Genomic DNA, 13,039 nt, shown 5'->3' on the forward strand with positions numbered 1-13,039 from the left:
TAGTATGCCTGATGGTTAAAGCTCCTAGATCTGAAAACGGGCAGAACCAGACAGAACTTGAAGTTTGATATGGTTGGGAGTTTCTTTGGGGCAGATTATTCTGTCTCGTCATCTAGAAAATGAGGCTGATGCTCCCAAGTTCTGATAAATAAATCAGATTTTACAAGTAAAGCATTGATGATTACCTTAGGTTCTGATAAATAAATCAGATTTTACAAGTAAAGCATTGATGATTACCTTAGGTTCTGATAAATAAATCAGATTTTACAAGTAAAGCATTGATGATTACCTTAGGTTCTGATAAATAAATCAGATTTTACAAGTAAAGCATTGATGATTACCTTAGGTATTATTATCGTATAGCTCCTGTATCTCTTCCACCAGATTATAGGGTCCTAGAAAGGAAGGCACCTAACGGGTTGTGTTATTTGCTCAGGCTGCCATAGCGAAGTAGTACAGTCTGGGTGGTTTAAGCAGTAGAAACTTAACGTCTCAGTTCTGGATGCTAGCATGCTGAAATCAAAGTGTTGACAAGGTTGGTTCCTTCTGAGGGCTGTGAGGAAGATGTTATTCTGTGCCTGTTCCCTACTTTCTGATGGTTTGCTGGCAATCCTGGGCACTCTTTAGCTGCTAGAAGCATCAAGCCAGTCTTTTTCAGCTTCCCAAGGCATTCTCCCCGTGTGTGAGCCTGGGTCTAAATTTCCCCTTTTTATAAGGATATCAGTCATATTGGATTAGGTGCCCACCCTGCTCCAGTCTGATCTCGTTTTAACTAAATATATCTGCAATGACCCTATTTCCAAATATGTCACATTCTGAGATACTAAGGATTAAGACTTCAACATACAAATGTTCAAGGTGTTGGGGCGGGGGGGGGGGAGTAGGTTCCACCCATAACACAGACCCTATCACCTGTGTAGTTGTTGTATTTACTTGCATTTTGTAAGTGTCTGGGGCATTGCTGCTAAATCCATTAAATTTAAAGAAATGTCTCTAGAAGGTTCAGAAATAGAGCCACTTTCTAGCAGATTAGTGGTCTTTTGAAGATTGCTTCTCCATCCAAGGTTTACCAGAAGAGAAGACTTACCTTCAGCTAGTGCCTCCTAAGACTTCGTGTTAGGTCTTTGAATCAGGATACATAATGGCTACGTGACTATTTTGTTTGTGACTTTCCAAGCAGGTTTTTAATGGGTAAATAGTGGTAATATCTTTATATATGGATAAGGACTTAGATGCGCTGTTTATAACTTTAAAGGTTTATTTGTCTAAAAATCAGGGTAACTCAGTGTTCTTTTCAAAATTTCAAGTGCAACTCTTTATTGCATGTGTTAATAATAAGTGACCATTTTCCTTAAAAGTGTTTCACATTCTTTCTGATATGTACAGTGTGGTTATAAAGTAATGAAGTTGGTTCCACATTCTATACATATGCACCTAGAGTACTGTTTCAGTGAATATACACATTAAAAATTTCTTAATATCTAAATTGCAATGCCATACTCTACACATCCAAATTTTTTAAGTTGCATTTCTGCCCCCAAATCACTTGCTTAATGTAGTCAGACTTTTTGGAGTTGCTTTTCAGGCTACAGATATTTATTTGGGCATTTAGGTATGCATTTATAATGCATTCTTTAAGTGGCTGGTGCTGAAATTTTGAGTCAATGTAAATCTCAGGATTTATTATCATGGAAATGGGACTATCTACAGCACTTGAGATCTTACAGAAAGTCTGTAAATATTTGATGGATGAATGAATATGAATGAATGTATGGGCAGGGAGTAAGTGAATTCATTTCTTTTAAATTCCATTTGAACCAATGAAATCAATAACCTCCAGTGACTATAATACTCAGGAGAGAAGATAATATACTTAAAAAACTGTGAGAGCAAGTTTTAATTATTTATATCATTTTATTTCTATACTTTGGATTTTCTTGTGATACCTTGATTCTCCTCTATGTCGTCTACATTGTGACTGATGGTTTCAAGCGCTCTGTGATGAAAGGGGCCTCTAAGAAAGGCAGGTTGAGAGCAGACACAATGAGCACACATTTGCATAGGGCAGGAAGGGCACCGTAACATCTGGTGGTGGTAGCAGACTTGTCCATTTGTTGGTGCTCATTAAATTCGCATTAATGCATGAGCTGCTCTGAATGTGTAAATGCCATTTGGGGTTGGTTGCTTTCTCCCAGGCCAAGGGCAGTGACTTTGGGGGCTCTACCCCCTGGTTGTTTACTTGCCAATGGCATTTGACCTGGGGTCAGACCTGTATTTAACCCTTTCCTGTAGGTCAAAAACAAATTAATTTGGTGAGAATTAAATTGGAAATGAGTCGTCTGTACAGCAGGTGTTCCCTGTGGAGAATGTGCCCCAGGTGGAAACATTTTGAGATCTATTCCTGGGTCATCTCTGAAGAAGCTTCAGAGGTCAGAGAGGCAATTCCAAGACATCCCATGTGGTGAGGGCCTGGAGATGGATGTTAGCAGGTGCCGACTCTTGCAGTTTTCTCAGCAGCTTGGGGAGACTTTCAAAGAGGCCCCTTTTGGAGCTAATTTATTCATATATTCATGAACATATATCTTGGGCATTCATTGAGGACTGATTTACTTAGAAGTTGCCCTAAATGATTGGAACTTTACCCTTTGCCCCTACCTCCCACCATCAACCAAAGGCTTTGATTTGAAGGAAACAAAATAATGCATTTTTCTTTCTTTTTTTCTAGAGGATGAGGAAGATGAGGAAATGGTAGAACCTAAAGTTGGCCATGATTCAGAACTGGAAAATCAAGACCAAAAACAGGAGGTGAAGGAAGGTATGGTATGGTATAGGAGATAAATTAGTCATCATTTTATTGTTATTATCGTTTACCAACATAAGAGGCTATCCTGATAAGTAGAAATTAAATGCACACTCCCTATGTGGAAGGTCTCTATGGTTGTTCAATACATTACATTTAGCACCATAAACTGTAATCCCCAAAGCAAGAGTCATTTATTTTTTTGACCAATGGAAGTAAATAAAATAGAAACCATCCACAATTCCAGCAACAAGTCCACTCACAATTCCAGTAAAATTATCACTAAATAGAAAATAAGATAGTTGTTATCCATTGTCATGTTACCCAGTTGACTGCATTGTATATTCCCAATGATAACAGTAAAGGGAAGAAACAGCTATAATTATTTTGTTAATAAATTCTGAAGTTTATTCATGTGATCTACACAGAAACACTAACAGTGATCATTACTATTAACTATACTGTTCACAGTTTTCTTCCACGGCTCTGTCTGTATGAAGAACAACCTTTCCATATTCCAGTGATAATAATGATGAGCACTTATTAAGGGCTTGCTGTGTACTCAACTCTCTCCTAAGCCCTTTAGAGATATTATTATCTATACCTCACAACATCCTTTTGAAGCAGATACTATTATTATTCCTACTTTACAGATAAAGAACCGGAAGGGAGAGGTTTAAAAACTTATCCAAGGATACAGTATGTATCCAGGATTTGTAGTTGACTCCAAAGATAGTACATTTCACCACGATGGCATCATCCTTTTGTAGCACTGGGTCGCAAAAAGAAGAAAGCAGAAAGAAAAAAGAAAAGGGAAGACAAGAAATACTACAGATGCCGATTCCCTAAAAATCTAATTTTGTAGCCCTTTAAGATTCTCAGTCCCTGGAGATAAAAGAACTTTGAAATTGTCATTCTTACTGACAAACGAAGTATGCATAGATTGAAAAGCTTCTTCCACAGTCCCTGCTCAGTGTCCCAAATATAGATCAACACAAGTCTAATTAGAAGCTCACTTGATTTTTAAATTCAAAAGATGCCTGTGTCTCTGGTATAATATGTGGCACATAGTTGTCACTGGGGACTTTTATAGAAATGGGTACATATTGGTCATACATACTCACTTCGACCTGCTCAGGCATTGAGTGATTTCAATTACCGTCAACTTCTGGGCTCCGACTAAGGGCAGGGAGTAAATTCAGCCTCTTTAACAGTAGCATCCACAGAAGGCATAAGAGTGATGTTTTCTGAGGGATTCTAAATGCACTTGATGGAAGAGACTTTACCTAAAATTCTAAGAACATTTTTTTAAAGCTGGTGAATGGAATATCATTAACACAGGTGTAGCAAGAGATGAAATAAGTCAGGATTTATTAAAGGGGTTTTCCTTTTGCAAAATATCCTTAAGCCCTGCTGGGCGATAAGGAGCCAGGGTGTCTTTTGTGTGTCTTGGCACAGATTCTCTCCTGCCCCTCACCCCCCAGTCCCCAAATTGTCTTCTCTGGCAAAATAAGGCAACCCCTTCTTCAGTCCGGAGCAAAAACACCCTCTCGTTTTTAACTATTGCTCAGGCTTCATGGAATTGATTAAAGTCCTGTTAAAAGTCAAAAAGAAGTTGGAAGAACATTTCCTGTACTGCTGCGCCGTGTGCCTTTTTCTCTATTAATGGCTTTTCTGCAAATTAGCACATAATGGGTTAAAAGCATGTTTATGTTGGCATCAAACTCTCTCTGGCTTTTTTTTTTTTTTAAGTAAGACAGTATTTTGCAAACCTTTTCAAGAATCTGTAGCAGATATAATCGTGGCGCCATTCACACGGCTGCATAGCAGTTAGGGTTGTGTCAGCACTTCTCTTATGAACCTTGAGTTTCAGGGATTTATTACTCAGCCATAAAAATTTGCTCTGGGCTGAAACTTGACATACATGGTTTCAAACCAGGGAACACATTTTTGAGAAATCTGGCCTTTTTGGGAGTTAAAAAAAAAAAACAGTAAGCGGGAGATGGGAAAAAAAATCAGTGCTCACTAGCTTTTGACATTTTTGCCCGTGTGATATCAAAATGCACTAAACAGTCAAGTAATAAGGGTTTGATATTTTACTGTTTGCACTCTTTTTTTCCACAACAGAGTAGCGTAAACGGCAGGTACATGTTAGCTTTTAATCAAATTTTAGGCAATTTCTACATGTGAGTGTTCTGGTATCTTCATGTTTAGAGATTTAAAACAACAGAAACAGAAACCTAACTCTTGTAAATGCACATTAACTTCAGAGAAGGAGATCCTCCTTCTTTATTAGTTTGGTTTGGTTTTCTTGCTCCTGTTTATGAAATGATTTCACTGTAAAATTCTCAGAAGAGCTACCGTCCTGTTTAATCAGGTTTAAGATTTAAGCTACATGGGTTTACTCCTTTATTTTTTTGTCTTTTGCATATACCCTTGAAAAATAGCTAAAAGATTTTTTATATCAAAACTCAAAGCTGCATCGTTGAAAACAAGGCAAGACATTTCTGAAATGAATATTTTTAAAATAGCTTTTGACCTCAAGGAAAGATTACAAAATACTTAATACGAATTGTGAATTTCATTATGAATTTTGTATTTTAAAAAAATCAAAATGTGAAACCAAAGATATAGTATATAGTAAATAGAGTAGTACAACAACAACAAACTGGAGAAGTACCTATTAAGTCAATAAAAAAAAACAAGAAAGCACAGCAAATAGGATAGAATCCTCATAAAGACACGTACACAAGTATTTTCAAATATGAAATGAGAAATTAACTTTTCTATAATGAAAAAGAATAAACAATAGACCCTAAAATATAATGTGTACTAGATTTTAATCTTGCAACCACAAAGTCATAGACTTAGGCCATCTTCTAAACTTCAAATTTCATGAATTCAGTACATTGTCTTCGTAGTTGTTATTCAAGCTAAATGTAACTGTTCAGGTAAATCTGGGCAAGTACGAAAATTGTCATTTGGATCATATGTTAGTTATATGCATGTGTTTGACTTTTCATAAGGAATCTTTCTTTTAAAAAAAAAGGCCATTTTACATGCATAAAATATTGTTAGCTCTTGGCAGAAATACTCCATGTTTTGTGTTGCAAAAACAAACAACAGACCTGCGATAATAGCATTTTCTGCTTAACTTAAAAAGAAAAATCAATGATTAACAGTGCCTACTTTTTGCTCTGGTATGCCTTTTGCTATTAAATTAACTCACACTTTTTTATGTGGTGAACATGTTGAAAATAATTCATTAGGTGCCGGGGATAGGGAGAAGCTGCAGAAACAGATATATCAGGGAGAATTTGGGGTCTACTCCGAAGTAATACAATTCTGATTCTAATTATTTGTGCTTGCATTTTGAACCTTGTGGATTCCACTAATCAACCAATTTTTCTTTCATGAAATATGGTGTGTGGAGAGGTGTTCTCTCTGAATACAGCTTTTAGTCGGGGTTCCTGGATACTCCATTATGTTTTCATTACATTGCAACAACACTTACCAATTTAAAGATTTTAAATACAGGAGGTTTGTGGGTCTATCAGAAATAACTATGGCCGTATTTAATTTCTAAGTTGAATATTGTTTATGACTTTCAAAAAGTACTTGTCTGCACATACATCTTATTATTTTGTGCTAACAAATCATGTCATTTGATCCCTGTTAGACATCAAAGCTTAATATAAAATATATCCATTGTTTTGCTTCAGTAGCAGTTTAATTTCAAGCCAAATATTGTATTGTCAAACATAATATCTGGAGAGGCTACTCCTTCACCTACCTGAACTTGGCCTCTGCAAATATACTTTGATCAGCCATTTATGTTTCTCTTAGAGAAGGAGTTGTATGTCTTGAAAGCTGAGATCAAAGTGACAATAAGCTACAGGGAAGAAAAAATTACAGAAAATGACATAGATACTATTTTTTATTCAAGGTAATGGACCTGTAAGGAAAGATACAGGTGAAATATAAGTAACTCAAAAAGATAAACAGAGAGTAGAATAGATATTTTAAATATTATTTTAAAAAAGAATAAAGAGAAAAAAGTCCTATTTCTCTGCTTAATTTCAGGTAGGTCTCATCAATAGTAACTAAGGCTGAACAGGGCTTTTAAAAATAAGACATTCTTCTTGGCCTTATGGTATCCTCGTTTGGTGAAGCTTGTTTATTTATGTAACAGTACTACCAAACCAAAATGAACCTAGCATTTTGTACGTTTTTTTTTTTTTTCCTTTTGCCTGGTTACCTGTTTTCTTGAACTTACATAAGGGTGAAAAATTCACATGCCTCATTTATGGGAGTTTTAGAAAGTAGACTAATTAATTACTACTTAATTACTAATTATTGAATGCATAACTATTTGCCCAGTATATTTATCCTTAACACTTAAATGAGATTTAAAGTTTAGGTATCATTACCCCATTTTATTGATTAAAAACTGCTACTCAGAGAGCTTTAGTTGATTAAAGAATCAAAGTTAGCGAAGGGCGGAGGCAATGTTGGATTCCGGGTTGGTTTTGTAGAGTCCTTGTTGTTTACATCTACACATTGCCACTTTCACCGTTTCTCAGACTAGTGTGTGGGCACCTCTGCTCAGCAGGTATCGATGGAGGTTCCCGGAGCATCCCAGTACACGCTGGCATATTAAGGGCTCTAGAGGCTTCAGCAGCAAAGGAATATTTCTAACTATGTGTAGGGCTACCACAAACTACGGGACGAACTCTTTTGGGAGACAATCGTCTGCTGTAGTAGGTGAATCATGTTTTGTTATAATATGACCTTGGAGAGCATTTTGCCAAGTGTGAACCAACTACATTATCCTAATCCTGGTCTTGTACAAACACAGATTCTGGAGTCCTTCCAGACCCCCTGCACCGTGGGCTGGGGCAGGGAAGGGGAGGTCAGAAGCAGGAAAACATTATGGACATTAAAGGCTTGAGATCCGCTGCCTTGGCTCTGCGGTCATTCTGTTCGCCAGTTCAGATTTGGTAGGCCAGTGGCTTCAGGACACCACTGATTGAAACAAATAACATAAAACAAGCTGCTACCACTGACTGCACCCTATGTGGGTCCTCTGACCCTGTGGCCAGGTAGAAGTGGTGACGGGGATGGTTGTGGAAGAGTTTGGGCGAGCCCGTGGGTGAGAGACTCCACTAGGGACTCCAGCGCTGATTGCAGTGCAGCACCCTCCTCCTGTCCCTGAAATTCCAGAAGCTTCCAGTCATCCAGAGAGTAATGCACCAAACATGTACTGAATGCTCTCTGCAAGGGAGTTGAACTGGGGCTCCTGTAGAACCACAAAGTTTCAGCTGACCCTTTCTCTGCTTCAGGGCTTCTCAGTCAGGGGGAATTCCAATCCATTCTCGATCATTGTATGTAAGCCTTACCACTGAAGGGATGGTCTGTGTAACCTACTTGGGACTCCGACACCGAGACATACTACCAGTTGCTTAATCTCTCTTTGCCTCATTTTGTATCTTCAGACTTAGTTTAATAAGATTAATCTGCTAGAAAAGAAAGGCATAAAAACAATTTCGAGATGTCTTATAGAAGCGTTTATTTGTTCCATGTGTTTGTTTAAAAGCAGAAGATATCTCAGGGGAAAGCAGATTTGGAAGGACACGTTTCAGGTTTTGAGTGGAACCTGCGTAAGAGCCAGTCCGCCTTATCAACTAACCCTCTAAAATAAAATGAATGTGTCCGGGAGAGCGAGGAAGGATGCTACCCTGATCATATTATAGACAGTTCTGAGTTATTTCATATGTGCAGCTTTCAGTCATATTCAATATACATAGTTTTATAGATTTTTCTATTATGTACTCTTTGAGCTGTTTTTCAAGTTCAGTTCTAAAGCAGGTAACATTCAAAACTGGTTGCTAAAAAACACCAGTCTGTTTTCATTAGTAATCTTTGTCGAGTCTTTGAAAGAGTAATTAGTCCAGATGCGAAATATTTTTTATAAAATTAGGGGAGTCATGTGCAAAAACCACTGGTGTGAATTTAGGAGCAATTTAGAATCAATATTGACAATGCTTTATTTCACCATCTGCTCACTCTTTTGGTAAGTCGTCTCTTTCAAGAGTTGGATTCCTCTTGAAATGTTTTAATTGTCCTTTTCTTCTTTCCTAACAATCTCTTTTACTTAAAAAGCCCCTCCACGAGAGCTGACCGAGGAAGAAAAACAGCAGATCCTTCATTCAGAGGAATTCCTCATCTTTTTTGATCGGACAATCCGGGTGATTGAAAGAGCACTGGCAGAAGACTCTGACATCTTCTTTGACTATAGCGGTCGAGAGTTAGAGGAAAAAGATGGGTTAGTTTCTTGTGTGCATTAAAAAAAAACAACAACAACAACACTGCAATAAATTATTGTTGATTCTAAGTTCACTTATGTATTGACTAGGCAAATCCCAAACCAAACAAATCAGAGGAGGATGAAATTCCAGGGTTGATCTTGCTGAACAGCTTTGACTAAGGGCTTTGGTTATAACTTCTGGATTAATGTTTCCCTGTAATTATCATGTGCTTCCATGAAATGCTTTTGAACTTGATATCTGGGGAACAGTCCAGGTGATAGAGACTGGCAGAGTCACATACACTGTCCTCTGAGAAAACATTCCTATAAGCAGCAAAGGAGATTTGTATTATATCCAGTAGATCTACTTTTGATGTCTAAGCAAACAGGAAGCTGAACAAAATAAGCATGAGATATGGGACCCCTTCACTGATGTGGGGAAGAGCTAACAGAGACTACAGCCCTTCTCCTTTTTTTTGATACTGTGAACATATGTGTATATGTCTTGTAGGACAGTCGTGTGCAGGGATATATTTAGGGGCATCTGGGTGGCTCAGTCGTTAAGCGTCTGCCTTCGGCTCAGGTCATGATCCCAGGGTCCTGGGATCGAGCCCTGCATCGGGCTCCCTGCTCGATAGGAACCCTGCTTCTCCCTCTGCCTGCAGCTCCCCCTGCTTGCGTTCTCTCTCTCTCTCTGACAAATGAATAAATAAAATCTTTAAAAAAATGGATATATTTAAAGATAAAAAGTAATCAATAAAAACAAATGACCCCCAGTGACTTTCTCTGAGACTGTAACGTATGTTTTGTAAAAGGCAGGGGCAGTCAACCATCATCATGGGGATACAAGGAGGTACTTTATGAACTTTGTAAGAAATAACTATAGCCAGTTTATAGCCACCGATTTCTTTTGGCCGAGAACAATATAAAAAGGTGAGATCACCTGCCTTATTCACCAGACTTGACTTTTTACTCTTTCTAAAATTCAAATACAATTCTCAAAGGACAATGTATTATCATTGAGGATGCTCAAGGGAATGTAACACAACCTCCAAAAACAGTTTCGAAAGAGGGTTCTGAAAATGTTCTAACCAGTTGGCAGCATCATTAGACTATTCCAGAGAGACAATAATATTTTGAACATACATGTTATGAGATGCTTTATTTTTCTTTGAAAAAGCCATTACTCTATGGCTCAGTCGATTTTCTGGGTCCTGTTTCCCTCCGGGTGCCTGGCTGTTACTTGGGTGTGTGTACCTCTTGCCTGAGTTGGCAGTGACGGATTTGAGGAAGAGTTGGTAGGGGGAAAAAAGGTCCTAAATCAGCCGATCGGAGCTCAGGTAAATAGTCTGGGGCCGATTCACCATCTGAACAAGAGCTGCATAAGGCGAGTGATATGGGGTGTGAGTCAATGGGATGAAGGAAATGAACAGGAGGAGGGTGGGAGTGGGGGAATTCCTGAACTGAAGCCCAAGAAATGTAGGCAGCTTTTTATGCAGATCCCAAATCTGCTGGCACAGAATGAGCATTACTCAATTTGCACCCAGTCTTGTGGAGCGAATGCATGACCAGTGTAGAGTTCTTCAAGGGAGGTTTTGTGGCCAGTTGAGTATCAGCCAAGTAAACACTAACCAAAGTGTATTCCTAGCCCCAGATGCTGTTTGGTCTATGTTAAGTATCTAATACGTCTGGTGAATCGCGGCACCCTCCACTCTGCCTGACTCATGGTGAAACTTATCACTTGCTGTTGAGCAGGGAGGCAGCACTACAGTCAGCCAGAAATTATAGGTAAAGGGAAGCTTGCCTATCATCTCTGGTCTAAGGCTAGATAAGGCGATAATTGATATGATATCAAAGAATCTCCAAGGGTACTGTGCTCCCTTGATAGCTGGGAGATTTCTAGGGAACTCGGCTTCAAGATAGAACTTATTAGGAGGAAGAAAATGCTTTAGGGACTGGTCAAGATGAGAACCTGAAAATTACTTGACATTTCGTACCAGCTTTGGAGTAATACATGGAAACCTTTCCTGGGTGAGCTTTTCATAGAGGAGACCACCATTAGTTCATTTATTTATGATCAGCCTTTACTGTCTAAACTGAAGCTTTGGCCTCAGTTTTATGTGCCATGATCTTGCCATCGCATTCTTTCAATATAAGCAGCAGAGATAAAGCCCCATTCTGAAGCATCATATTTATCTTTGATGTTTAAACCCTCCTAGGGATGTCCAGGCGGGAGCCAACCTTTCTTTCAATCGTCAGTTCTACGACGAGCATTGGTCCAAGCATCGAGTAGTCACTTGTATGGACTGGTCTCTCCAGGTAAGAATTATTGCTGGGATGGGACAAACTGGGCTATGTTCTCATGGCATTTGTATTAAAAAAAAAAAAGAAGAAGAAGAAGAATTTTTCTCCACTACTTTAGATATATTTACTAGCCTACAATTTTTTCTACACCTGTTGGTTTTCTTTCTTATTTTACTGAGCTTTCAGGTGAAATTTTGCACACTGTTATTCATATGCATTGAGTCCCTACCATGTGCTAGGCACCAGACAAGGAGCAGGCCATCCTGTCTGTGAAACTGCTGTCCTGAAGGTCACCAGTGATTTCTCACGCATCAGATCCTGTGGCTGTTTTTAAGCCTTCATTGCCCTGACTTCCTTGACATCCAGCCTAGTTGACGTCCTCGTAGTCTAAAAACAATATCCTTCCACTGGGTTCCACAGCTTCACTCTCTGCTAGTTCTCACACTTCTCCAAAACTTCGTATTTCTCTTCCACCATTGTGGTCCCCATGGTTGTGCCCTCAACCTCTACTCTTCCTCCCAACATGCTCCCTGTGGGACGTCTCTTCCACTTCTATGGATTCAGCCACCACGTGGCAGCCTGTTTATATCACCCGCGCATCACCCTCCAAAATTCCACTTTGCACACCAGACAGATCCACTCAGCTGTCTCATAGAATCTGCAACCCCGAATTCATTTTTTTCACATATCTGACTTTTTCTTCCTACTGCATTCTAAGTTAAAGACATCACAATATACCCAATGGCCTAACACAGAACTTTCATCATTAACATTAGCAACCTTCTCCCTCTCATCTCCCAGACCAAGACTGTCACTAAGACTGTCCGTTTCTCCACTCATATATTTACCACCTTATACCTGTAGTATTGCTAACCTTCTCACTGGTCTTCCTATATCCATGCTTGTTCATCTGTGGTGTTCCCTCTGGACTCCTAACTAAATAATCTTTCTAAAATGCAAATCTGATCACTCCACCCCCTGGATTAAAACTCCCTGTTGCCTCTCAGAAAAAAGTCTGTACTCCTTAGTGTGGTATTCAGAGTCAAAGTAGGCAAATTTACCAAAATTCACCTTGCTGAAGAGCCAACTCCATTACATGACAGATTACCCAGCACTGAGCAGTTAAATAATGTGCACAGAGGCATACAGCCTAGTTGTGGGGTGGCCAGAGTTTGAACCCAGGTGGTCTGACCTCCGAGCCCACATTCAGAACAGCCATGCTATGTGCCTTCCTGCAATGACAATGACATAATAGCAATGAGGAAATAGGAATGATGAATTCTGGACATTTACGTGCAGCATAGTTTCCGCTTTTTATGGTGTATGTTCTTATGGGGAATAATAATCATGGCTAGCTTTTAATTTGTGTTTCTTATGTGCTAGGCACTGTGCCAACTGCCCTGAAGGCATCATCTAATTTCAGCCTCATAACTTAGATGAGGCAGCAACCATTAATATATCCCCATTGTGCAGCTGAGGAAATTGAGCCTCAGAGAAGCTGAGTAACTTGCTACAAATCACTCAGCTAAGATGAGGTCGTGTGGACATTTGAACTCAAGTCTTTTGGCACTTCAGGGCATATTCTCTTTACCAGTGCCTCTCACCAGAGACTTATGACTCTGGAACCA

The 13,039-nt window shown here is 39.1% G+C and overlaps 1 protein-coding gene across 5 annotated transcripts in view; it reads left to right on the forward strand.

The window, feature by feature from the left end:
• DYNC1I1 (dynein cytoplasmic 1 intermediate chain 1) overlaps positions 1-13,039 on the forward strand; it is a 272,515-nt gene that overhangs the window by 149,962 nt on the left and 109,514 nt on the right. For all 5 annotated transcript variants that reach the window (XM_088018701.1, XM_028118650.1, XM_028118661.1 and 2 more), the window contains 3 exons: positions 2,726-2,815; positions 8,963-9,125; positions 11,327-11,426. In XM_088018701.1, coding sequence (XP_087874827.1) covers positions 2,726-2,815; positions 8,963-9,125; positions 11,327-11,426 — 353 coding nt within the window. The remainder of the gene's footprint in view (positions 1-2,725; positions 2,816-8,962; positions 9,126-11,326; positions 11,427-13,039) is intronic.

The sequence above is a fragment of the Eumetopias jubatus genome, unplaced genomic scaffold, assembly GCF_037043125.1.
Source record: "Eumetopias jubatus isolate StellerSeaLion01/CBP00866 unplaced genomic scaffold, mEumJub1_p1.0 scaffold_14, whole genome shotgun sequence".
NCBI lineage: Eukaryota > Metazoa > Chordata > Mammalia > Carnivora > Otariidae > Eumetopias > Eumetopias jubatus.